General features: G+C 51.6%; 1 protein-coding gene across 1 annotated transcript; it reads right to left on the bottom strand.

Moving 5' to 3' along the window:
* Window positions 1–481: 481 nt before the first annotated feature.
* Window positions 482–25,803, bottom strand: TRIM3 (tripartite motif containing 3). The gene is made up of 12 exons (XM_061148443.1): window positions 25,699–25,803; window positions 17,101–17,266; window positions 10,342–10,573; window positions 9,963–10,114; window positions 9,575–9,755; window positions 8,571–9,303; window positions 8,332–8,435; window positions 3,003–3,170; window positions 2,649–2,817; window positions 2,329–2,399; window positions 1,183–1,323; window positions 482–1,059 (listed from the first exon to the last, which is right to left on the bottom strand). The coding sequence occupies exons 2-12, from the start codon at window positions 17,229–17,231 to the stop codon at window positions 907–909; spliced, it is 2,235 nt and encodes a 744-aa protein (XP_061004426.1). The 5' UTR covers window positions 17,232–17,266; window positions 25,699–25,803; the 3' UTR covers window positions 482–906.
* Window positions 25,804–26,202: the final 399 nt, after the last annotated feature.

Genomic DNA, 26,202 nt, shown 5'->3' with positions numbered 1-26,202 from the left:
GTACTAGGACCCTTGTTCCACTGTAGGGAAAGGGCAGCAGTCTTGGCTTGAAGAGAAGGAGGATGAAGCAGAGCTCAAAGTCTTCGGGGCTGAGTTTTCCAATGCCCAGAGTTTCCCATAGCCTCGGCTTGCCCCAGGTCCCTAACCCAGGCCTGCGCCTCAAGGATTGCTGTCATCCTTACAACTGTTCTCCCCACAGCTGCTGGTTGTGTTTGGGTAAGGGTCCTTTCTCAGCCCTAGAGCAGAGAACCAAAGACCTTCCTACTTCTGCAGGAGATGTGGGCCTGGGGACAGGCATTTAGAGGTGGCTGAGTTCCAGGGGCTCTGCCTGTCTCTTCTCTTCCCCTGAAGCTTCAAAACATCAGGGTTCATTTGGAATCTGGGTCCCCTAAGCCAGCTGCTTGCCCCTCTTTTCATCAAGAGCTGGTTGTACCCTCATCTCCTCTTCCAAGCCCCATCTCACATGAAAGCAACAAAACCATCGTGGTGAACACATTTATTTAATATGGGGGGTGGGGTATTGCTGCCTCTGTCAGTGTGTATAGGGTGGTAGGGAGACAACCAGAGGGACTTTCGCCCTGGAGTAAGAGGCTGTTGTGGCCCCAGGCTGGGGGGTGGGGAGCAGACTGAGGAGACGGGGAGGTGTGTAAGGTGGGGCGGGGAGGGTGAAGCTCTGCACACATCCTTGGGACCACGGTCCAGGCCCACCCAGTCACCAAAGCAAGAACCGAATAAATAAAGTGCAACCGTGGGGGGCTGGGAGGGGGGAGAGGGAGGGCACCGGGCACACCCACGCCCGCAGCCCACATTCAGTGCTGCCAGGTCTGGCCCACCTCCCGGCCAGACCATCTTGTCCAATCACCCCTATGTCCGTCCCTCCATGAGCCAGGCAGGGCCCCTGTGCAGCTACTGGAGGTAGCGATAGGCCTTAAAGCAGTGGTTGCCAGCGTCGGCCACCACCACATGGCCATCCGAGGTCAGTGCCAGGCCCTGGGGGCCATACAGTGGCTCGGCAGATGTGTTGATATAGGACAGGAAGGAGCCAGAGCTGTCGAATACCTGGGGAGGGAGTGGAGATCAGAGGGAGAGGTGAGATCAGGCAGATGAGTGGCATTTGGGGAGGGGGTTGCGCGGGGCCCAGGGGGAAACCTCCGCCTCATGCCACCCCTGGGCCTTCCTCACCTGGATGCGGCTGTTGCCCCAGTCGGCCACGATGATGTTCCCATTGGAGTCCACAGCTACCCCCGTGGGAGCATTAAACTGCCCGTTGCCCTCGCCGTGGGAGCCGAACTTGAAGAGGAACTCCCCATCGGCACTGTAAACCTGGCAGAGGAAAGGCCTGGGGGCTGGGGACCCCGCCTCAGGCAGGAGGCAGGGCCTCGGAGGGGGACAGGGTGAAAGCCCAGGGCTGAGGACCCCGGATCTGCAGCTGGAAACCAGTTTCCTCTCCCTAGGCTTCACATCCACGCATCCCACTGCCTACTGGACACCCCCGCTGACGTCCCTTGGGCAGCTCATCTTCCCCGGGAAGGCAGTTCATTCTCCTTCCCAGTGACTGGCAACACGCTGGTGGCCACAAGTCACTCTCAACTCCTCCTTCTCCTGGGCCTGACCTCCAGTGAATTACCATAAGCCGCTGAGTCTGTGTCAAATCTGTACCCAATGCATACACTGCCACTGCAATGGTGCTCAGCTGGATTACTGCAAAAGACTGATCTTTCTGCCTCCAGTCTCTCCCCAGCCAGAGCGCTCTTCCTAAGACACACAAGATTGCATCACGTTCCTGCCTGCAATCCTTCAGTGACTCCCCATAACTCTCAGGAAGAGAGCAAGCCCCTGCAGGAAGTGAGCAAGCCTCGTTTCTCACCTGGCACCACTCCCCCCGCTTCAAACCTCACCTGAACTACCTGAACTACCTGGTAAGAGTTTCCACCTCCTCGGCTTCTCCTGTCCCCGTCTTCTGGTTAATTCCCACTTGTGCTTTAGGTCATTTTCAGTCTCACTAAGTCACGTGCTCCTGCGATGCCCTCACCTAGTCTCCCTGCACTCCTGTAGCGCAGCATCTGTCACATCACATTACAATATCCTGGCACCTTTTTCTCAACCCCACTAGACCAAAATCAAGAAGATAGGGACCATATTTGTTTTAACATAGTGATTATTCCCAGCTTCGAGCACAGGTCCTGGGACAATGCAGCTGCGTCACAAATGTTTATTGAGCAAAGGAATGATCTCAGGGGAGAAAGCAGGGAGGTGAGGGAGAAAGGGGTCTTGCAGAGGAGGAAAGGATGCTGGGACAGTGGTCATGGAGGGAGGGAGGACACTGACCTTCACTGAATGGTTATGGAAATCCGTCACTACAATCTCATTCTTGTTGTTCACAGCCACAAAATGGGGCCCTGAAAATACAAAGTGGGCTCTCTGGCAGTAAGCCGGGAGACTGAGCGGAGTGGGGAAGAACATCTGTGATGACAAAGCTGGGCTGTGAGGAGATGGTGGGGTCTCTGGGGTGATGGTGTTAGGGTACAGTGCAGGGACAGGGTCCCCTAGGGCTAAAATATAGAAGGGGTCTTTAGAACTGGGGTATATAGGGGAGTTCTCTGGGGCTGGAGTTTCGGGAACTAGGTCTCTAAATCCTCCTCTAATACCTGCAAAATGGCGGTCAGTGGCCCCGCGGCCCCCAAAACGGCCCACCAGCTTGCCATTGGGCTGGAAGGTGAAGACGCAGCAGGACTTGTTGTCGACCACAATGATATGTCCGTTCCGGTCAACAGCCACTCCCTTGGGGCCCATGAGGCGGCCAGCTCCTATCTTGGTCTGGAGGAAGGGGTTACCCGTTAGGGGCTGCCTGGTGGAGAGAGCAGTCCTGGCCTGGTGCCAAAACAGAATCTGAGGCTGAGGATGGATCGGCCAGTCCAGGCCCTGACCACCAGGAGGCACTAGAAAGGTCAGAGCGGCTGGCCACCAAGGCTGCAGAGTAGAGTGACTGTAGGGCCTCTCACCTTGAACTTGCCCTCAGGGGAGAAGATGCTGACCCAACGGTTGTCATAGTCTGCCACGATAATGTCTCCATTGGTGTCCACGGCCACACCCGTGGGGCGCTGCAGCTGCCCGGGCGAGCGCCCTCGGACCCCGAAGCGGAACTTGAACTGGCCTTCATTGGAGAAAACCTGGAGCAGAGGAGCGAGGGAGGGAGAGGGCAGGAGGGGAGAGACTGTGGGCACAGAGGGAAGGGAGCAGGATCCTGAGGGAGGAGACCCCCCCCCCATTCATTCATCACTCAACCAGCACTTCCTGACACCCTGCTGGGGGTACGGGGCAGAATCAGACAGGGCAGACCTTAGGGGACATGCAGCAGAGGTGTGACTGGGATTGTGAGGATGTGAACGGGGTGACAGGTGATTAGGAAAGGCTCCAAGAGCAGGGGCAATCTGTGTTAACAGCCTCATAAGGATGCCAAGAGATGAGCCAGAGTTGGTGAGTAAAGGAGGAGGAAGAAAGGTGTTTAAGCTGAGTCAACAGTAGGTAAAAGGCAGAGTGCAATATGTGCAGTACTTGAGTCCAGCCTGGGCATTACTTGTCCAGTGTGGCTGGACTGCAATGGGCATTTCTGTAAAGAACAGAAGAAGGCTTTATTCTGGATATGATGAGAAGTCACTGAAAAGTTGTGGGCAGGAGAATGACAAGATCTGACTCTGTGCTATAATATGAAATATATTTGGGTGTTTTTTTTTTTTTGGGGGTCTTTGTCCCCAGTGCCTGGCACAGAGGTCTTCAAACCCTGAAAGAATTTCCTGATCAGTAGCAGTGTCTTTTGTCATTCACAAGGAGCCCCTTGTGAGTTTATGCTAACGAGGGACTTAGAGTGGGACCCCTAGATAGCTTGGGGATGAGACTGGTCACCAGAAAGACCATCTGATTAAAGGGTCAGAACTTTCAGCTCTGCCCACCAACCTCTGGGAAGGAGAAGGGGTGGGGAGCACACAGTAAGCTCTATAAATCCTCTTGAACAACAAGATTCGATGAGCTTCTGGGTTGGTGCCAGGAAGGTGTGTTCCCCAGCTCCACAGGGACCAAAGCTCCTACACTAGGAGACCTCACCCTATGTACCTCTTCTCTGTCTGTTAACCTATATCTTTTACAATACCCTTTATACCAATAAAGGATCTGATAAACATAATTCATGTTTCTCTAAATTCTGTGAGCTGCTGTATCTAATTATTTGAACCCAAGGAGTGGGATGTAGGAACTTCCAATTTACAGCTGGTGGGTCAAAGTATAGGTGACAACCTGAACTGTCGATTAGCCTCCGAAGAGGGCCATCTCTTGGGGCTGAGCCTTTAACCTGTGGGGCGTGATGCCACCTTCAGGTAGTATCCGAATTGAGTTACATTCATAGGATCGCTGGTCAGTGTCCATTGAGAATTGGAGAATTGCCTAGTAGTGCTGGAAAAAGCCCATGGGAGCTTTTTAAGAAGGAGCACACGAGTGATTTCCCTGACAGTCCAGTGGTTAAGATGCTGCATTCATTCCACTGCAGGGGGTGAGAGTCTGATCCCCGACTGGAGAACTAAGATCTCATACACCACATGGTATGGCCAAAAATTTATTTTAAAAGGACTCAAAAAAAAAAAAAAAAAAAGAGCACTCTGGCTGCAGGGAGAAGTCGAGACTGGAAACTGCTGCCTAGACAGAGGTGCTGCAGTGATCCAGGGGAGAACTAACGCTGGCTTGGGCCAGGGCACTTGCTGGAGGGAAGTAGATGGACTCAAGAAACATACAGAGGAAGACTCAACAGGACTTGGTAGCAGACAAGAAAGGGTTAGGTGAGGGTTGGGGGAAGGGACAAGGATTAGCCCCTCCAGGTTATGCGGCTGATAAAGTAATCTGGACAGAATAAACCTTTCAACCTCTCACCCCTGCTTCTACTTCCCCCACCTTAGCAACATGGTCAGGTGTCCCCATCCTTAAAACACTACTTTAATGCTCCTCTTCTCTATAGCTAAGCCTCTTGCTTATTCCTCACAGCCAAAACATCTCTCTCTGCCTAAGTCTCTGTTATAACTCTAGGGACACAAGGTAAATCAGAGCCAAGAGCAGCCTTGCAGAACTCAAGTTATAGGCCTTGGCCTTGCTCTTGATCCAGACTTCTTCCCTCTTTAGTGGACCGAGGTCCCCAAGCCTGTGTCATCGCCATTTTTCAGGCCTGCTGGGATGTTGGAATTGGCCCCACCTATGGACATCACTTCTTCCTGAGATGGACCTTCCATCATGCCCTCCCTGTCTGATCAGAACAGCCGCTGGGTTCTGCCCTGGTCCTGTGCTTGGATAGCACTTGCAGCACAAGAAGACAGGCACTACGGGCTGAAAAGCTGCTGCGAGAGAGGCAGAAGGTACAGGCCAGATCAGCAGTGAGGCAACACATCTGCGTCCTTCCCTCCGAGCAGCTTCGCTTCTATCTCAACACTGAGGCTTTACGGGGGTCTTACTCTTCTTGTCCTGTCCTATCCTACCCCTTACAACTGGCCAACTCCAATTCATCTTCCAGTTCTCAGAATTCCCAGGTCACTTCTTCAGAGAAGCTTTTAATGATCAATTCTACTACCTGAATCAATACATACATAAAAAGTTAGGTCTCCATGATGCACACTTTTTATCTCTTTTCATAACAACTGTCACTTCTGTAACTAAATAACTGCTAAGTAGCCTTGTTCCCGTCTAGGGATGTAAGCCCTAGGTGGGGCATGGACCGTGTCTGTTTTGTTCGCTGCTGCATTGCAGCACTGATATAGCAACTGGCGCACAGCAGACATTCAACAAATGAATGAATCCATCAGCTCACTCCCAGACCAGAACTGGACACCTCTCCTCGGGTACTGCAGTTGTCTCAAACTCACCACACATGAAAGTGTGAATTCATCAACTTATTCCCAGGCCCGCTCCCGAACAGCAACACCACCTACCCAGGGCACCAAGCGCCGCAATTCTTGATCCCTCCTTCTCCTTTGATATCTGATGGCTCATCAAAACCTGCCATATTTGCTTCCTTATCTCTAGAATCTACCAGTGCCCTAATTTGACCCTTAACATCTCTCTCTTATGCCACAGTAGCAGTAAGCAACTTCAGGACCTGAGTCTACTTGGGTGAGAGACTAAAAATAAAACAAGCAAGTGATTCTAGTAAAGAGTGAAAAGGGCCATGGCAAAAGGCTGAGGAAGCTCAGAGGACAATGTGATTAACATTCTGCCTGAAAGAAATGAGGGTGCTTTCACAAAAGAGCTGATAAAATTTCTGGACTTAGACAATTAATTACACAAGGAGGTAATACAGCCAAATCAAATCCTTCATTCAAAAATCACAAAATGTTTTTTCTCTTCTGTCAGCTGATGCAGATTCAACACAGGAGATTTGTCTTGGCTGCCACCATAGCCAGCTCCAAAGGAGGAAAAGTTCACAAGGACTCCAATCCTCATGAACCAAGGGGGGAGTCACAGTCCATCTGGAAGCCTGGCCCATATCAGACCTGAGGACCCCAGAGTGAAAGCAGCAGAAACCCAGCTTTAGAACTGAAAGCCAGGCTCCTAGCAGCTATGAGGTGGCTGGGGCCGGGGGGGGGGGGGGGGGGGGTTGGGGGCAGGGGCCAGGAGGATTGCTGCAGGGGAAGTATTTGGAGCAAGGAGGGGGCTGCACTAGGCCCTCCCTCTTAAGTTCCCACCTGGAAACAACGGACAAGCACAGTCCCTTGTTGGGGAGACAAAGTGACATGTGTGTCCACCCCAGGAGAAGTTTCCCCAAGCTCAACTTTTGGGCCAAAAAGCACCCTTGGCATACGGAGGAGGAACCGAGTGGGAGGATGGAGGGTATGACAGCAGGCCTCATCCACCTGTTCTACTCCACGCTATGCAGGATGGACCCAAATGCTTCCCTGTGCTGACCTGAGCCTCTCCTTTCCTCTGCGCTTGGCAACAGGGTGGGAATAAAGGCAGGCTAGACAGGCTGAGGAATACACTCATGCAAGAGTCCCTGGCTCCTTCAGTCTGCTAGGAGGAAAGCAAGGGCCAGGTGGAGCTGAGCCTCAGGTGACAGACCTTTGGGAGAGCCGTATCTGTGACGGGGTACTCAGGCAGAGGGTCAGGAAGAAGTTTAAATGCACAGGTGTGAAGTAAGGCTCAAGGACAAGTTTTGCTGTCTGACAAAATGTTTCCAAGAACTGAAAGTTTATAGTAGTTAGAAGCAATCCTTTGCAGTATCAAAATCAAAATCCCATAGCTTCTGCTCCCAAACCACTTACAGCGCGACCTCAGATACTTCACTCCTAATATAGTCTCCCTCCAGCCCCTCCCTCCAGCTCCCTGAACAGCCTCCTCCAGCACCTTCCCACCTCCTGGCTTTTGTTTACAGCCCCCACCTGGACAATGATACTGTTAACAGCAGCTAACGTTAGAAGGTTCACTCAGTGTCAAGCACAGTACATTATGTCAGGCAGCCCTCTGAGGTATTCTTTTCCTAATTTTACACATGAGTTAACCAAAGCTCAGAGGGGTCACATGACTTGTCAGTAAGTGGCAGAACTAGGATTCAAGCCCAGGTGTCTGGTTTCAGACCTTGAGCTTTGAACTGAGCTGCTGCGTCTAGCACGCTGGTGATTGCCACTAGGCTCTGCCCGCTCCTAGGCTCACTACAAGGAATAGAGAGAGAAAACCACATTTTCTAGCTTTCTGGAGACCAGAGTGCAGCAGAGACCATGTCCCCTTGAGTGGTGGATGGTCCACTCAGGTGCGTGAGGCACTAGGAGGGCCAGGGGCAGGACCACCTATGAAATGCATTACGTTCTAGACACTGGAAGGCACCGCTTTCACAAGTTACCCTTGTTTGACCGTCTAGTCAACTGGACATTTGCAGAGACTAGCATAGATGACACACAGGCACGTTGAGATAGTAGGGGAGGTGCGGAGCCTGCATCCTGACCACACGGTGGTGGAAAGGGCAGGATGTAAGCCAGCCAAGTAGAGACTTAAGGGGAGGCAGAGGCGAAGGAAGAATGAGCCAGATCTTTGGGGTCCAGGAGCCGGTCTGGCCTGACCACAGCCTGGCAGGTAGAGGCTGCCAGCTCGGTAAACCCTGGTGTCTAACTGTAAAGTTGCTGGTTACTGCTGTGGCCAGTGAGGTTGGAGTGGCAAGTGGCTGGGTGAGGGGTGGTGCTATGATTCACTGTTCTTTAAGGAAGGGTACTATCTGCAGGGTTTCACCTTTCCTTCCGGAGATACTGTTTCTTTTTTGAGTAGGCCATAGCCTGAGAACCTCTATTTTGGGGTTAGGGAAGAGCTTACCTGGATACATTGGTTGTTGCTGTCTGCTACCACTATGCGGCCGCTGCTGGCTGCGGATACACCCTGTAAATTGGTGAATTCACCCTTCTCCCTTCCACGACTCCCTGTGGGGAACAGATGAAATGGAAACAAACAGACAAAAATTCTCACTGAGGTCATTTTGAGCCTGTGACCCCACCCATCCCGCCCCCGTCCGCCCCGCCCCGCCCCTTCTGGCTCAGCCCTCGGCCCCGCTGTACCGACTCGGAAGACTAGCTCATCCTCGATGGGGTTGTCCTTCCGTTTGCCTCCCGTGCTGTACATGGAGCTGGGCCTTCGCACAGCCTTCTGGCGCACGTGACTGCCCGGGCCGCCAGGAGACTTGACGCGGCGCTTGACGTCGTCCGGGGAAGGTGGCAGGTCCCCAGGGCGCAGGGCACGCACGCGGAAGGGGCTACCGCGCACCGGCTGTCCGTAGAGCAGCACCGAGAGGAGCAGCTCGCCTTCCGTACGCGCCGTGTACACCAGCTCGTACGTGCCATTCTTGTGGTCCACCACGGGCACCGGCAGGCGCGTGCCATCCGGGCCCGTGATCTCCGCACGCAGCTCGGCGCTGCCTGTGCGCACCAGCCGCCCATCCTTGTCTTTGGTAGTGACGGTGAGCGAGGCGGGCTGGCCCACCAGCGCCTGGCGCAAGCCCTCGCCCGTGGCCACCGTCTCGTGGGCAGTGGCACTGGTAGTGAGCAGTGCGCCCAGATTGAGCACCGATCTCCGCAGCCCGTCGACCTCGAGGACTAGTTCCAGCTGCGCGTTCTCGTGGGGCCGCTCCGGGAAGGCCTGCGCCGCCAAAGCCGCCAGCCGCTCTCGCATGTGCTTGCGCACCAGCAGCACCTCCGGGGCCGAGCCCAGGCGCAGTGCCTGCTCGGCGAAGCTGCAGCTGCTGCCGATGTGTTCCTGACCCTGACGCAGTGTGTCTAGCTGGGTCTGCAACACCTGAGGAGGGGTTCCGGGAGGTTTGGGTGAGCAGACTGGTATGGTGGGGGGACGGCTAGGGAGGGGGTGTTTCTTGTGATTCCTGATGAACTTGTACTATGGCATGAAAGAAATACCAGAGGGTGAGTATGGACAAAGGACAGATGCCCGCAGCACCTACTGACCACGTGAGGAGGTGGCAAGCAGAGGCCAGGGGAAGGTGTGCACAGGTGTGGAAAGGCAGCAGGCCGTCTCAGGATGGACGGAGGTGGGAAACGGTGAGCAGACGCACCTTCTGCTTGGCGCCACAGATGGCCTCCAGGTCGCTGACCAGAGCCTGCTTGCGCTGCTGCAACGCTTGCTCCAGGTCCTCGAAGGCTGAGCTGATCTGGGCCAGGGCCTCTGCCTTGCGCTCCTGCAGCTGCTGGCTGATGCCCCCGACTAAGGCGATAGCTGCGGACAGCTGTGGCAGTCTGGGGAGGGGGAGCATCTCATACTGGGGCTGCTAGAGGGTGCCCGCGCCAACCCATTCCTTCTCCCTGGGGACCCTACCGCTGCCCTGGGCGAATTCCCCTCCCTGCCACCTCCCTGTATCTCCACCCTCCCCAGGGTCTCTCCCTGCCCCTGTGAAAGCACCACCCCCGATGGCTCCGCCAGCCCGCTTCCCGCCAGGCGCCTACCGGCCGCGCACCGCCTCGAGCTGGCGCTGCAGGGCCGCCTTGTGCTGCTCCACCACGTCGCGCAGCAGCACCGTGCCATGCTCCCGGTGCTCGCCGGCGCGGCACTCCCCGCACATGGCCGTCTCACAGGCCTCACAGTAAAACTCCATCGTCTGGCGGCATAAGGGCTCCAGTCAGGCATCCGCTAGACACCAGACTTCTTTGTCCCCTCCCCTCCCCCACCTGCCCTCCTTGCCTCTCACCTTCCAGGTGCGTCCCCTTACCTGGACCACTTTACCCAGAGAAATACCCTCTCACCCACAGCCTCTCAGCCCCCTCCCCCGACCTCTCCTGCCCCTCCACCCCAAGTCCTGGCCTCACTGGGCCTGCTTGGGCCCACCTTGCCTTCATGGTTGGGGCAGGAGAGGGGGCGGCCAGCCACTGCGCTGAGGGGGTGGGGGTCCTCGGGGTCGTGGGCCCCATCAGGTGCCTGCTGCATGGCCTCCATGAGGCTGCTGATGAAGAAGTTGTTCTGCAACGCGGAGACGCCCTGCTCGGGGAGGATGGACGTCTGCCGGCACACGGGACAGGACAGTGTCAGGCTCTGGGCAGGGATGTAGTTCTGGAGGCATCTGGCCAGGGAGGAGGGGGCGTCAGAGGAATGCAGGGGTGAGGTGGTGTCAGCACACCCCTCCTCTCACCTGCTAGGGGTGCCAGTCCCTCTCCTCACAGGTGTGCTTTACATTCATTTGGAAACCGCTCTGGTTGGCACACGCATCCTGTCCTGCCAGCAGGGGTAAGAGGCCTCCTCTCTCACACCTGAGTGGAAACACACCCCTGACGTCTCTCAGGAGGGCAGACGTATCCGCATTCCTCACAGAGTGCACAAACACAGGCTCACCTTTCACAGGTGTTTACAAACCCTTCTCACAGAAAATGTGCAACTGCCTGTCCCCACCCCCTGCCATTAATTCATTAAACATTTATTGACTGCCTACTCTTGTCAAATCTGTGCCAAGCTCTGGGAATACAAAGATAAAGCACAGTGCCTACCTCTAAAACATTTCCAGTTTATAGAGGAAAAAAAGTAACAAAATTAAGAGTTTGTAGAACTAAACAGTGTGATGATTAAAAGCATGGGTCCTGAAGTTAGGCTGCCTGGGTTCAATTCCCAGGTCCATCACCTATTATGCTATGTGACCCCTGACAAGTTACTTAACTTTTTATGTACTAAGGACCCCTCCTTTGTAAGATGGAGATTGGACAGGCTTCACAAAGTACGGAGGATTAAATGTAAAGTGCTGGCAACGCCTGACTCACAGAAAGTGCTACATATTGTAGACTAATAGTATTTGTTGTTGTTCAGTCACTAAGTCGTTCCCGACTCTTTGTGTCCCCATTGACTGTATCACACCAAGCTTCTCTGTCCTCCATTATCTCCCAGAGTTTGCTCATATTCATGTATGGGTATTAGTATTACTGATCGTTAATATAAGGAACACAGGGACTTCCCTGGTGGTCCAGTGGTTAATCCCCCTCACTGTAGGGAGTCAGGGTTCAATCCCTAGTAAGGGAACTAAGACCCCATATACTGCAGCTAAACAGGGGCGCTACAGCTACTGAACCTGCATGGTCTAAAGCCTACACGCCACAACTGGAGAAGCCGGTGTGCCAAAGACCCAGCAAAGTCAAAACAAATAAATAAACATAAGGAACACAGAACATGTAGTAATAAAGAAATTCACAGAAGGGGCATCTGGCCAAGGGTGGGTAGAGCGGGTAGCCAGGAAGGGCAGAAGAGGAGGTGACATACGCAAAATCTTCAGGGACAAATAATTGTTCATTGACCAGAGGAAGCAGGGAGAGGAGGAAGGGGGGTCCAGATACAGAAGGTGACCAGAAACAGCATAGTATGACTAGGACATTATAAGCAGTTCGAGGTGGCTGGAGAGGACTCCAAGGCAAGGAATGGTAAGGGAAGTCTGGAGAGAGAGGCAGGGGCCAGCTCATGGAGGGCTCCTGGGCTACACCAAGGAACTTAGAAGGTATCCCAACAGCAGGAGGGAGTTGCAAGAGCATGACAAAGCCAGGTTTACACTTTATCAAGCTCCTCTTCACTCTCTCTGTGTGGAAGGTGACTGTGAATATGATGAGACAGCAGATAAGGGGTGGTAGCATCTTCCCCTTTAGCACCCAGTTACCATTTATTAGGTGCAATGTGCCACGTACGGTACACCTGATGCTTGTTAACAGACTCAGAAAGGTTAAGTGCTCCAAGATAACAAAGCAAGTGAACAGGAGAGGCAGATCCAAGGTAATGCATGTGCTTATGCAAGATACTCTTGTAATAGTCTAGGCAAGAGGTGAGGAAGACCTGGATTTAGGCACGAGCAACGTAGACCAAAGGACAACAGAGGATGAAATGGTTGGATGACATCACCAACTCAATGGACGTGAGTTTGAGCAAGCTCCGGGAGATGGTGAAGGACAGAAAGCCTGGTATGCTGCAGTCCACAGGGTCGCAGAGAGTCGGACATGACTGAGCAACAGAACAGTAACAATGTAGACCAAAACGGAACAAATTTAAGAAGTGTTTAAGAAGTGCAGCCAGTGGGAGGTGTTGTCTGATTAGATATGGGGAGTGAAAGATGAGCCTGGGTTGACTCCCAGGATCCTAGCTTAGATGACTAAGTGGATGGTGGTGCCATTCACCACGATGAGAAACACAGAAAGAGGCCTAGTTTACAGGAAGGTTCAGCCTTGGCCTGATTGAGTTTACTGTAACACTGGGACATGCAGGCAGAGGGGATCCGTAGACAGCTGGGGAGAAGACAGGTTAGAGAGAGAGGCCACCCACCTTCAGATAGCTTCTGTAGCCATGGCAGAGGATGTGATCACCAAGAAGGGGATTACTGTGCCAAGAGCAGGACCCAGCAAATACTGAATGAGGAGAGCAAAGAGGAACGGGCAGAGAAATAGAAGGAGAGATGGTGTCACGGCAGCCAAGTGAGAGGAGCAATTCCAGAAGCAGGGAATGAATAGCCACCAGTGTCAAAAGCAGCTGAGTCAGGGAAGGCAAGGATGGGAAAATGTTGCCAACTGAAGAGTGAATGGGAGGTTGGAAGTTTGAGTAAAAAGGAGTTGGATGGCACCTGGGAAGGACAGAGGGACAAAGGGGAGTTCTTATCTGTAATGGGGGGCTTGAGCATGTTTATAAATTGACGAGCCAGCAGAGGAGGGAGGGAAGAGACTAGAAGACATGGGACAAGGTCTGGGGATGGGAGAGTGGCTCAGGTTGGCTTGAAGAGGAGGAGTGGGTGGATGGAGGAGAGGGAAATGGAGCTGGCTGTACTTGAGCACCAGGGGCCAAAATTAGGATGCCTAACTTGCCTCAGGTATGGTTAACGGCTGAAAACAAATGAGTGGGCGAAGGCGGGTCCAGGAGGACAAGGAGGCTAGGATTCAGCACTGAAGGGAGGAGGGGAGGGGTCTTACTAGAAACAGGCTTATAGCAGCTGTGCTTTTTTGTGTGCTAAGTCACTTTAGTCGTGTCCAACTGTTTGAGACTCTGTGGACCATAGCCTGCCGGGCTCCTCTGTCCATAGAATTCTCCAGGCAAGAATGCTGGAGTGAGGTGCAGTATCCTCCTCCAGGGCATCTTCCTGACCCAGGGATTGAACCTGTGTCTTTTAAGTCTCCTACATTGGCAGGCAGTCTCTTTACCACTAAAGCCACCGTGTTTGGAGACCACCAATTTGTGGAGGGAAGATCTGACTGGTGCAAAGTTTCCCATATCCTCAATCTCCGCTCTTAATGTTTTCTACACCTCTTGATCTGAATTAATCATCTTATTTATTTAACAAACACTATGTGCCAGGCACAGTTCTAAGTGCTTCACAAATATTAACTTATTTGTGACCTAGTTTCCCCTCCAGTCTTCTCAAGTTGAGGGTGGTTTTGGTCTCATACTCCACATTCCTCGGGGCCAGAAGGTGGGGTTGAGTCCTTCCCACCCCCAACGGGAACATTTCTAAATTCTCCTTCTTCAGCTCCTTGGAAGCTCAGGCCTTCTGTCTACAACACCCCACCTTGCTGTTGTCTCTGCTGACTTAATGGTTGCTTCCCCATTGGCTGAAGTCTTTCTCCTGGCTCACTCTCTTCTTCTATTACTCCCCTCCCACCCCAACACACACTCCTGCCCTTATTCTCAATGACTCTGACATCCACAGAGTAACTCACCCACCATCAAGATTTCTTAGTTCCAGGGACTTCCCTGGTGGTCCAGCAGTTATGACTTTGCATTCCCAATGTAGGGAGCATGAGTTCAATCCCTGGTCAGAGAACTAAGATGACATAATTATGCATGATGTGAGAAACAAACAAACAAAAAAAAGATTTCTTAGTTCCTAAGCCTCTTTACCCCCTTACCCCCAGGATTTTTTCCTCTACTTAACTTCAGCTATCTACTCCCATGTTCCCAGTACCAGCTATGTCTCATCAACTCTGAAGTCTGCATTTCAACCATTCCGTTTAGTTTCCCCTGTAGCTCTCTTCCAAGAGCTGAATCTGGGGTTTACCCTGCAGAATACCTTTGAACTCATCAAGAACCCCATCCTATGTGTTGCTCATGCTTGGCTTACGATGGCTTCCTAACTGGATTCCTATTTCCATTCTTGCTTCTGTAGAACCCACTCTTCCACAGCAGCCAGAATGAGCTTTGAAAAACCCAATTTATGTCACATTATTTCCCTGCTAAAAAAAAATCCTCCAGGGTTTCCCACTGCCTTTAGAACAAACTTCAAACACTTTCCTAAAACTGCCAAGCTCCCCCATGAACTGTTCTGACTCTTCCCTACCTCACTTCACCCCACTTTCCTCCTTACTCATGCATTCTCCTCCGGTCTCTGAACATGCCCCAATTACTCCTTCCTTAAGGCTTTTGGATGAAACAGTGCAAAGATGGCCCCCATGCCTGGAACAACCTGCATATGCCTGTTTCCTGCTCATCCTCAGGTCTCAGATCAAACGTCACTTCCTTGGGGAAGCCTTCCCTGATGACTCTACATAGACTAGCCCCTGGCCCAACCACCTTGACCTGCTCCCTATTTATTTCCTGGAAAACAGTCCAAACTGTGACTCTCCTGTTTGATTATTTGCTTGCCTACTGTCCATCACTTCTCACTAGAGCATAAGTCTTTGAGAGCAGGGACCAAGGGATAAGTGAATGAGTGGTAGTTGGGAGAGAAGGCTCTGCAGTCAAACCTGGATTCAGACCTTGACTATTTAACTTGCTGCAGAGCCTTGGAAATATTTCTTAATTACTTATGGACTCTGAACCCTAGTTTCCTCTTCTCTAAAAATGGGGATAATAAAGTATCTGTTGAAAGGATTAAGTAAATCAATACATGTAAATCACTTAGCCAGTCCCTGGCAAATAGTGAGCAATCAATACATGGTAGCTATTGTTATAAATTCTTAGGCACTGATCTTCTTCCAGGAGTGCTCAGTGATCTGGGTGTAGGAGAAGGTGTGGAGACATCTAATTACAGCTCAGATCCAGGATTAGGCTTCTGCCACATGGGTTTGGAAGAGGACAAAGGTGTATGGTCTGCATAGGATTCAGAATGGGTAGAAAAGACAGGGAGTCCAGGAAGCAGTGGGTGATTGGGAGAAGAGGGAGCTGTCAAAGGCATTAGACAGCTACATCCAGTCAAAGCTGGTGTACTGAAAGTGGAGTGATGGGAGCCAAGAGTGGGATGCTGGAGCTTGTGGCCACAGAAGAAGTGGCATTATTTGGGGTGATGGCAAGATCCAGGGTGTGTTTGGGAGGGTGTCTGACTGAAGTGGTATGGAGGGCATCCCTGGAGAAACAGTCAAGAACTAAGGGGCATAGGTAGGTAGTGAAGTCAGCCAGGCTGATCTAGGAACAGACAGGAAGGCTGAGACTGTTTCCAGCTGATGAAGAGGAGACAGAGCAGTAGAGCTGGAACCTGAAAGAGCAGGACTGAAAGGGAAGAGCATCCCTGGGCAGAGCCAGGTTCAGTGAAGGGGTTGGGGGGGCGGGGTTGGGGGGAGACAAGACCCAGGGATCTGGTAACTGACCGCAGAGCAAAAAGGGATGCTGCTGGAGAAAGAATACTGTCAAAATACAGATGTGATCATGCATGAAACCCTTCAAAGGCTTCACGGGGCTCTCAGGGTAAGAACAAAATTCCCCAAGAGGTCCGCAAAGCCCCTCTCGGTCTGAGCTCCAACTCTGTCCCAGGCCACTCTCAACTGCACTCGCTATGCTCCAGTCTCACCGGGCTTCCTCTAGAGCCTCTCATCTGATGCAGTTCCTCATGCCACGTGGCCTCCCCGTGTTCTGCCTTCTGCCTGGAAGGCTCTGACCACTCCCTTCACTCAGTTAGCTCCCATCCAGCCTCTGGATCAGACCTCAGGGAAGCCTTCTCGATTCTCTAAATTCTAACAGATCCCATCTGAGCACTTTATTTGCAGCACTCATTCAGGGTGCAATATTACATTTATCTGTATCAATATTACATTTATCTGCAATATTACATTTATCTGTAGTCCGGCTGTATGATGATTTGATGACTATCTTCCTCCTTCACTATTCTGTCAGCCCTTTAAGAGCAAGGATCATATCTGTTTTTGCTTATCGCTGCTTTCCCAGCACCCGGGACAGGTCTGGTTGTAGTAGTTGCTCGATAAATAAATATTTGTTGAGTGAATGAATAATAGACAGAAGCCCAGAGGCTGGGAGGGGCTGCCTTTCACTCAGTTCCTCAGGATGACAATGAGGATGGGCAGGGAGGATAAACCTAGCTTTGCACATCCTCCCACTGGTCAGAAATTTCTAGTGCCAGAGCTGGTTGAGAGCCTCAGCTCTGTTTGATTTCTCTGGTGATGTTGAAGGCTGCCTCAGGGTTTGGGCAGAGGCACAGAAGGTCCCGTTCTAGGCAGGAGGCGCGGCCCAGTGTTAGGAAACCACTGGTCCTCTCACAGGCCCAAACCTTCATCTCCTGTAGGTCGGGGTTCATCTACTCCCCTCCACGTGTGCACACATCTCCCTCACCTCTTACAGGTTTACACACGCCACTCCCTTCTCCATAGGGCGTGCAAGGTCCTCATCCCTCCCCGGTACACACCCCCTCACCTTTCACAGAAGGTGTGCAGACAGGGCAGCACCTTGGGGCACCGGTACCGATCCAGGCAGATGCTGCACACCAGGAACTGCTTGTCCATCGGCTGGACCTCCGGGCCAGGGCTGTCCTCCCTCTTCGCCATGGTGCCCACGGGTGGCTCCTGCCACTCACACCAGCCTGTACCCAGAGAGATGGTCAGCACCAGGGAAGCCAGCACTCCCTTCCTCCCCCTGATCGCCACCACCCACAGTGCCTAAAAAGCACTAGCCCCGTCTCTTCCCTGCCAGGAATGGAGCAAGGTGAAGTAGGTGGACTGGGGGCCCTCCGAGCCTGATGCTCTGGTCAAAAGCACAGGCATCAGATATGACGGGACTTCAAACCCAGCTCAGCCTCTTCCCAGCTATGTGACTTTGGACAATTCATATATCCTCTTTGAGCTTCAGTTTCCATAACTTACAGTTATGGGAATACTAATCCCTACTTCAAATGGTTGTTTTGAGGATTCACACTTGTGTCCGTCAAGTGCGCATACAGGGATGTCCATTTTCACTGACACACCCACCTTTATCTCCTTTGCGTTCCCTAAACCCTACCCCAGGAGGCTTCTCTGATAGTGTCTCTCCTCTGGCCACCCACAGCCCTTCCAGCTGTTCTCTGACCCACCTCCCAGCACAAATGCCCAGGGTCGCATTCTTCTCCACATCCAATCAGTATCCAGGTCTCATGGATTCTGCCTCCCAAGTAACGTATCCCCTTTACTCCAAATGCACAGATACCACCCTCAATTCACGCTGCCACCCATTCTCTCCAACGATACAGCAACAACCTAACTGGTGTCCTGGTCTCCTCGCCCGTTTCTCATCAATCCCCCTTGCAGCCAGAATGAAGCTTCTAAACACAGATTCCATCTTGTCACTAACTCCCTGTTTAAATTCTTTCAATGGTTCTCCATTGTCCAGAGGACAAAGTCCAAACTCCTTAAGATGGCCAACAAGGCTTAGCTTTGTCTGGCCCATACCTCCCTCTACAACCTCACATCTCATGATTCTGTGAGCAGTCACACTGGTTTCTTTCCAGTTCCTGGAAAACTCATTCTCTTTTGCTTCTGGGCAGTCACACATTCTGTTCCCTCTGCCTGCGATCCTCTTCTAACCCCTACTTTGTCTGACTAATTTCTCGCTTATCTTTCAGGTCTGTGTGTAAATGTCACTTCCTCCAGAAGGCCTTCCCTGATTTCCTGAGGTCTGGATGAGGTGCTCCACCTTTGCTCCATTCTGCACCCTGTTATTTCCTCCTTCTTGGCTCTTATACACTACACTGTAATTTTCTTGTTGTTTCTTGGTTTCCTCCACTGTATGCAGAGTTCTTGAAGAGAGGTATTATATTTTATTCATTTTTAATCCTAGCACTTAGCACAGAGTCTGATATCAGGATTGGTTTGTATTTATTGAAGAAATTCAGTAATTCAATAACTATTTACCAAGTGCCTACTTTGTACCAGCACTGGGGATAGAGTGATAAACAGAACAGATGTGGTCACTGTCCTTGTGGTGGGGAGGTCGTGACAGATATTTAAAAAGTAAATAAATGAATATATATATATATATATATATATATATATATATATACACACACACACACACACACACACACACACATAACTACTAACTGGGGGAGGGGAGTGCTATACAGAAGAAAAGGATGCTATGAGAAAGTTATAAGGTTTCAGTTGGGTGATTGAAGAAAGCCTTTCCAAGCAGGTGACTTTTAAGCAGAGGATTGAGGGCTAGAAGGTAAATGGCAGGGATGAGGGTAGAGGCATTAGTGAGTGAGGGAGGGAATTTATTCCAGGCTGAAGGAACAGCATGAAGGAAAGTTCTTAGGCAAAAAGGTCATTGAGAACCCAAAAGGACCACATGGTTAGAACAAAGGAATAAAAGACTGGAGATAACTCTGGGAATGAGATGACAAAGGACCTTGATGTTAAGAATCTGGGTTTTATCCCAAATTGGGAGGGAAATGATGCAATTTACAAAAAAATAAAAATAAATTAAAAAGCTATTCTGGTGGCTACAAGGATTGAAGAAGAGCCAGGTGGAAGCAGGAAAACCCCTTGGGAGGCTACCCCAGTTCTTTACGTAGGCTGATGCTGGGTATTAGCAGTGTGTTAGTTGCTCAATTGTGTCTGACTCTTTGTGATCCCGTGAACTGTAGCTCTCCGGGCTCCTCCATCCATGGGATTTTCCAGGCAAGAATACTGGAGTGGGTTGCCACTTCCTTCTCCAGGGGATCTTCCTGACCCAGGGATCAAACCCAGTTCTCCCAGTTTGCAGGCAGACTTTTTACCATCTGAGCCACCAGCCTATAAGCAAAATGGTATACTGAGCTGAGAAGTAACCATAAGGTTGAGTCAAAAGGATATCACAATTGACCAGATGTGGAGGGGAAAGGAATAAGGCAATAAGGACTCACAGATTTCTCCCCTGAGCAGATGATGGACTGTGCCCAGAGACACTGAAGCTGAGGAACTGTTTTGGGCCATTCTGTTTTAGCCACGCTATTTTGAGATGTGATAACCCAGGTAGAGTTGTCAAGAAAGGAATAGAATAAAGGAGCTCAAGGGAGACATCTGGACTGGTTTTGGACTTGGAAGCACTGGCATATTAATGATACTTAAGGCAATGTTGGGGCTTCCCAGGTGGCTCAGTGGGTATAGAATCCGCCTGCAATGCAGGAGATGCCAGAGACTCGGGTTCGATCCCTGGGTTGGGAAGATCCCCTGAAGAAGGGCATGGCAACCTGCTCCAGTATTCTTTCCTGGAGAATCCCATGGACAGAGGAGCCTGGTGGGCTACAGTCCATAGGGTCGCAAAGAGACACAACTGAAGTGACAGTCTGCACGCACGGCAATGATAATGGACGGGACCATCTAGAGACAGAGAGTGAAGAGTGAAGGAGAACCCAGAGGGATGGGAGGAAGATCAAGAGTGTATGCTGCTGCTGCTGCCACTAAGTCACTTCAGTCGTGTCCGATTCTGTTCGACCCCATAGACAGCAGCCCACCAGGCTCCTCTGTCCATGGGTTTTTCCAGGCAGGAGTACTGGAGTGGGTTGCAAGAGTGTATGGGATCAAGGAAATCCAGGAAAGAGGGTGACTCAAGAAAGAAGAAGCAGTGAAAGAAAATAAAGACCGAGAGTATCCAACAGATTTGGATGTGGTGGAAAGGAACGGGCAGAAGCCAAGTCAGAGTGATGGAAGGATGACTGGAGATGAAGAAATTAACACAGTGGATGTAAACCATTTAAGAGAGAAACATGGCCATGAAAGGAGGCAGAAAGATAATCAGACTACTTCAAAACAGACAGTGACGAGGAGCAGGCCATCCCTTTCTGTGCCCAGCTCAATGTAGCATGGGCCTCTCTAAAGACAATCAGTGAATGAAGAATGAGTGAATGCAATGGGGCCAGTCCAGAGCCCTCTCCAGGTTTGTGGAGAGGCAGGAGAGAGGCTTGGCTGCATGTGTCTCATGTTTATGTGAGGGTGGGCATGGGTAGGGTGGAAGGCATCCCTGTGAGCATCCTCCCCTGATATGGGCACTGGGATTCTGAGGTTCCTTCTCCAGATACGATGGGCTCTGAATCTGGAGACTTAATACAAAGACAACAACCCAGCAGGAAGAGGACAGATTGAGGGTTGGCGGAAGGGACAGGGCCAGGGCCAAGCTGATGCTTCTGTTTGGCAAAGGGGAGGGCTGGGAGGAAGAGTAGGAGTGGTCCACCAGGCCTTTCTCGGGCAGCTGGAAGTCAGGCTCCGCCTCTCTCCAAGCCCAAGGGGCTCTCCCAGCCTGTCACACAGGGGCGGGGATTGGGCTCCATCCAGGCACTGACAGCTCCTCCCTCCCTTCCCCTTCCTGCTTCAGTTCCCCACCCAGACATGCTGGGCACGTAGCTGCTTAGGTCATACCCACTCCCCAGCACCCCCAGCCCCCGCCCTGCCCTAAATCACTAGGCTCCCTTCCTCTCCTAGGCTTCTACTCCACCACTCCCACCTCACTGCCCCCAAGGTCCTATAGGCCATGGTTTAAATGAACTGTTTATCACAGCAGACACTCGGAAGACCTTGAACTCAGAGCTGAGATTTCACCCTGCTTCCTCAGGCTGCCTACTGCCATCCCTGCATCCCTTATCCTTCCCATCTTTTAATTGAGATTTCCTCTTTCAGCATTTATTCAGCACCTCTGCCAGGTCTGGGGATACAAAGATAAATAGCCACAGCTTAGCCTTCATGGATTTCACAATCTAATAAGTAAGAGTAGGTAGCCATTCCCTTCTCCAGCGGATCTTCCCAACCCAGGGATCGAACCCAGGTCTCCAGCATTGTAGGTGGATTCTTTACTGTCTGAACCTCCAGGGAAGCCCAATAAATAGATTACTACAGTGCAATACGGTGAGGGCTATGATGGGGAAGGGCAGATTGCCAAGAGTCACCTAACCTAAATCCTGGGCAGGGGAAGAGGGTACTAAAGGTTGGAGGTCAAGGGAATTCTCCAGAAGAAAAGGCCATTCAAGAGCTCCAGGATGGGTAAGACTTAGAGAGAGCATGTCTTTTGCAACAGGAGACTGAATCAAGCACTGTGACGGGGAGGGCTAAGAAATAAGATGGAGTGGTAAGCAGCAGTTAGATCACATGTTTTGTTGGTCTTATTAAGGAATTTAGACTTTACCCTACACTGGTAGGGGGTTAAGCCTTTATCCAAAGAGCAAAGGAAACCTTTTAGAGGCAGAGTGGGGAGGTGGAGAGGGTTTAAGTACAGGGTGAGGGAGAGAGGAGAGTAAATTTTTGACTGCAGTGTGGAAAAAAGATGAAGGGTGTTACAAGTTGAAAGTTAAGACACTGCCATGATATTCTAGAGGAGAGATGAGAGTGACCTTGATTAGTGGAGTAGCAAAGGGGAGGTGACAGAAGTGGATTTCATAGCAAGAGATCACAGAACTTGGTGACCAGTTATTAGATATGAAGAATAGAGGGAGAAGAAAGAATTAGAGATGATTCATAGTTTTCTAGCTTGAAAACTCTGAAAGACAAGCAGTTTGAATGGGAGGGTGATAGGCTCAGTGTTTAGCAAAAGGAATCTGAGGTGCCTTCGGGACTTTCGAGTGGAGATCCAGCTGGCAATTGGAAAGATAAGCTGGAGCCTAGGAAAGAGGTCTCGACTGGAGATAATGAATTTGGAGTCCTTGGTGTAGACATGGTGCCTGAAGCCATGGAAGTGGATGACATCATCCAGAGAGGGTATAAGATGAGAAAGGAGAGCCTGTGACTGTGCCCCAAGGAACTTCAACATTTAAGGAAGCAGAGCCTGCAAACAAGCTGAAAAGATGTGGCCAAAGAAGCAGGAGAATCAGGAAAGATATCCTGAAAGCAAAGGGAAAAGAGAGCTTCATGGATAAGAGAATAGTCTTCACTGTGAAATGCTGCAAAGAGTTCCCATGATCTAAAGCCCTAAAGAAGCTGGTATTAACCCCAGGGAGTGTGGTTTCTAAGGACTGGAGGAAAGGAAGCCAGATCCAGGGGACTGAAGAGGAAGTCAATTGTGAGCAAATGAGGGCAGCCAGTGCTGATTCCACTAGATCTCTGACATCTGCAAAGGATGTGTTTCAAGGCTTTTCAGTTTCTCCAAATTCTCAAGCAGCATCTAATTTCCTCTAGGACTTCCCCCTACAACCTCACGGGAGTCCCAGTATACATTACTTACACAGCTGTGAGTAAAGGTGGGTGACCAAGGCTTTGTTAAACAGTCGCTGCAAGAGGCCAGTTACATTCACTCACTTCTGAAAATGACTTTCTCCTGTTCACTAGCCTCCAAGTGTACTTGATCATTTGAAGCCTCAGCAAAATGACAAATGCTGCAGGTTACTGTCTCTGGGGTTTCTCTGGAACAGTTGAAACCTTGGAGGAGGTAAAGTCCTCAAAGCCAAGGAACCCTTGTAGAAAGATTGGCAAGGAAGGAAAGTGATGAAATCTGCAGTACCACTCTCCTCGCCCCCTAATGCCAGACTGAGCGGTGAATGAACCATTCAATCAGCTGATCAACCTATCAAGCAATCAAATTTCCTGGGCACTCTGGACAAGGTCCTTAAAACAGTTACTGGAGACACAATGCTGAAACAGACACACTCCCTGTCCTTTACAAGTTCTCAGACTAGGGTGGGAATCAGACTTGTAAATATATAACCTACAATGTGATAAGTGTCATGATATTAACATATTCAAACTACAGTGGCAGTAAAGAGGAGGAAGTATCTAACTCTGAAGGTAGGGGAGGAGAATAAAGAAAACTTGCAGAAGAAGGGATATATGAACTGGATCTTAGGGGACAAACAAGATAAATACATTGGGAAAACAGTGAGTCAAGGAACAGAAGCATGAAAAATTAAGAAGCATGGACCAGTTGGGCAAGGGAGCAAGACTCAAAAAGGCAGTGGCTGTACTTGATGTTATCACGACCCACTTGATGTGAGTTCTCTACTTGCCTCTCTGGCTGCTCCTTCACTGTCCATTCCTTATCTGTCTCGTTCCTCAGGGCTTTGTTCTAGGGCCTTTTCTCCCCTCACTTTCATACTCTGGGAGATCTCACCATCTCCTATGGTTTCAGTTACCATCCACTTGCCAACAACTCCCAAAGTCTTATCTCCTATGCAGAAAACTTTTTTGAACCCAGACCTGTATATCTAGCTGTACCTAGGACATCTGTACAGGGATGATGCTAGAGACTAGTCTAAAACTGACTTCACTTTCCCCTAACCTATTCATCTTGCTGCATCTCTCATCTCAATAAAAGCCACCACCATCCATCTAGCTCCATCAGCCAGAATCCTGGGAGTCATCTCAATTCCTTCTCATCCTTCAATTTTCAGATATATGCTATGACTATATCCTTGCTTCTGTTCCTAAAATGTGTCTTGGTTAAAAGTCAGGAGATTCAAGGGCTAGTCCTGACTCTCACTAACCTCACTAATGCAAGGTAAGAGTCTGGACAAGTTCCTACTCCATCCCCTTACTTGCAAATTCTGTGTGGGAGCGGGGGCATATCTTTTTCTTCCCCAGATCTGAGATTCCCAAGGTTCTCTGTCCAGCCAAAGATCTCTACAGATTGTAATATGTGTCCATGATCAAATCCAACCTTGTACAACCTTGAGTATTTGATTTCTGGTTTTCACAGCAAGGCTTGGTGTGTTAGACAGTGGTTGTAGTTGTCTACCTCTCTTGCTGAGTTGAGGTCACCAATGACACTCCTTCTGAACACCCTCTACCCTAGCCTAGCAAAATGATTTTGCTCTATTTTTCTGAACACAAGTACTAAACAAACTATGGGCCTTCGCTCAGGCTTTTCTCTCAGCAAGGATGCCATTGTCCCCTGAGTGGCTGAGGCAGCACCTGGCAGGCAGAGGTGCTCAGTATATGTTGGTGACGAGAGAGCCATGTTTAAATCACTGCAGTTCCCTCTCACCAGACAGAGAGGCAAAATCAAAGGCAATAACAAGACAAGGGAACAAAGTTCCAAGGAAAAAGACCTCCACTCAACATAAAGAAGCTTCCCCATAGCAGAAGGTAGTAAGTGCTCTGTCACTGGAGGCATGCAAGCCAAGGGAGGCAGGGCACCTGTCAGGCCTGCAGCTGATTCCAATTCTGCAGCAAATCACAGCCCTGCTTAGGGATGAATGGGCACTGATGAGCTGGACAGACAGGCAGGGAGAGACTTGTGAAAAAGACCTCTGCACCTGCTCCAGCCTCCCAGATCTCGTCTTCTTTCAGGGGCCAGTCCTGGTTTATGCTTTCCACATCACAGACCCTTGCACAAGAACAAGCTCAGGACCGGCCTTTAGCGGACTGACCTCCCTGGGGTGCAGCCTGCCCCTCCAACCTGCAACCATCTGTCCCTGCAGGATTGCAGCCCATGATCTGAAGCCAAGTCCAGAAGGGAGGAGGCCAGAACCAGGGAGGAGCCTGGGGTCCTCCAGGCGGGGCCCTGGCTGCATGGGAAACAGAAGGGTCCTTTCCTACAAGAAACAACCTCCGGATGAGGCTGCCCGTCCTGAGGCCAGGGCTAGAGGAGGAAAGGGTGTCCTCTATACCCGCCGATGGGCCTCTAGGTGCCTGAGGACGGAGGGGGTAGCAAGGGGTGGAAGTGTCTGCACCAGGGAGAAAGGAACCCTCAGACAAGCTGGGCCACTAGATTCCAGAGTCCCACTCAGCAACCCCACCCGCGCCCCCACCCCCCATCATCCTCGGCCGCACGGTTCGACACCCTCCGCCAACATACACAAGCTCCCAAACCCTGCGCTCTTCCAAGGAACCATCACCCATCCACCCGCGCCTCCCCCCTCAAACATGGACCTCACGTGAGCAGCCACAGCCCGAAGAATCCCCCCACGGCTCTCACGGACAGGGACACGCCTCACGTGGACAGAGACAGGCACAGCTTTTGAAAAGCATCTATGCCCCCACCCACAGCCACTCGGACAGACACATCACCGCTCCGATCCAGACCGGGACCCGGGCAGACAGGAACACAAACGCACCCCTGGGGGCCGCCCGTCGCACTCACCGCGGCCAGGCAGGATGGGAGGGCCAAGACCCGGACTGCGGCCACTCCGAGGAGCCCGCGGCGCTGCCCCTGCTGCCAGCGCCCGTCCGCCCGGCCGTGCCCGCGGCGCCGCCCCACGTCCCGCGCCTCCGCCTGTCCCCGCGCCGGCGCCGCCGCCGGACCCGCCGCACAGGCCGGAGGGAGGGGCCGGGGCGGGGCTGCAGACCAGCCGGGGGAGGGGTCGGCTCGGAGACCGAAGACCCACCCACGCCCCGCCCGCCGCCGCGGAGGCCCCGCCCGCCCCTACCCCACCCGCTCAGATCCCCCGACTCCCCTGAGGTTCCTGCAGGAGGTGCCTTCGCGGTCGGGCTGGGCAACCCTTGAGCCAGATCCCGGATCCCGGATCCCGGATCCTCGATCCCCGCCAGCTGCCTCTGACTCCCGACGGTTCCAGGAAACGGCAGCCTAGTCGGTCTCAGGGACTCGGCGGACGCTCCATTACGAAAAGGCGGCTGGGCAGCAGGG

This window comes from Dama dama, chromosome 1 (assembly GCF_033118175.1).
Source record: "Dama dama isolate Ldn47 chromosome 1, ASM3311817v1, whole genome shotgun sequence".
NCBI classification, from domain to species: Eukaryota; Metazoa; Chordata; class Mammalia; order Artiodactyla; family Cervidae; genus Dama; species Dama dama.
The sequence above is the reverse complement of the archived record's forward strand: the minus strand, read 5'-3'. Positions and strand labels throughout refer to the sequence as shown.

Bases quoted from the DNA above. Each gene is read 5' to 3' on its own strand.
- TRIM3 (XM_061148443.1), bottom strand. From the start codon at position 17,231: ATGGCGAAGAGGGAGGACAGCCCTGGCCCGGAGGTCCAGCCGATGGAC. The intron at 9,304-9,574 runs GTGCGTCTGCTC...ACCCCTCCTCAG, and splicing joins TCTGTGGCGCCAAGCAGAAG to GTGTTGCAGACCCAGCTAGA. The intron at 1,060-1,182 runs GTGAGGAAGGCC...CTCCCTCCCCAG, and splicing joins GGGGCAACAGCCGCATCCAG to GTATTCGACAGCTCTGGCTC.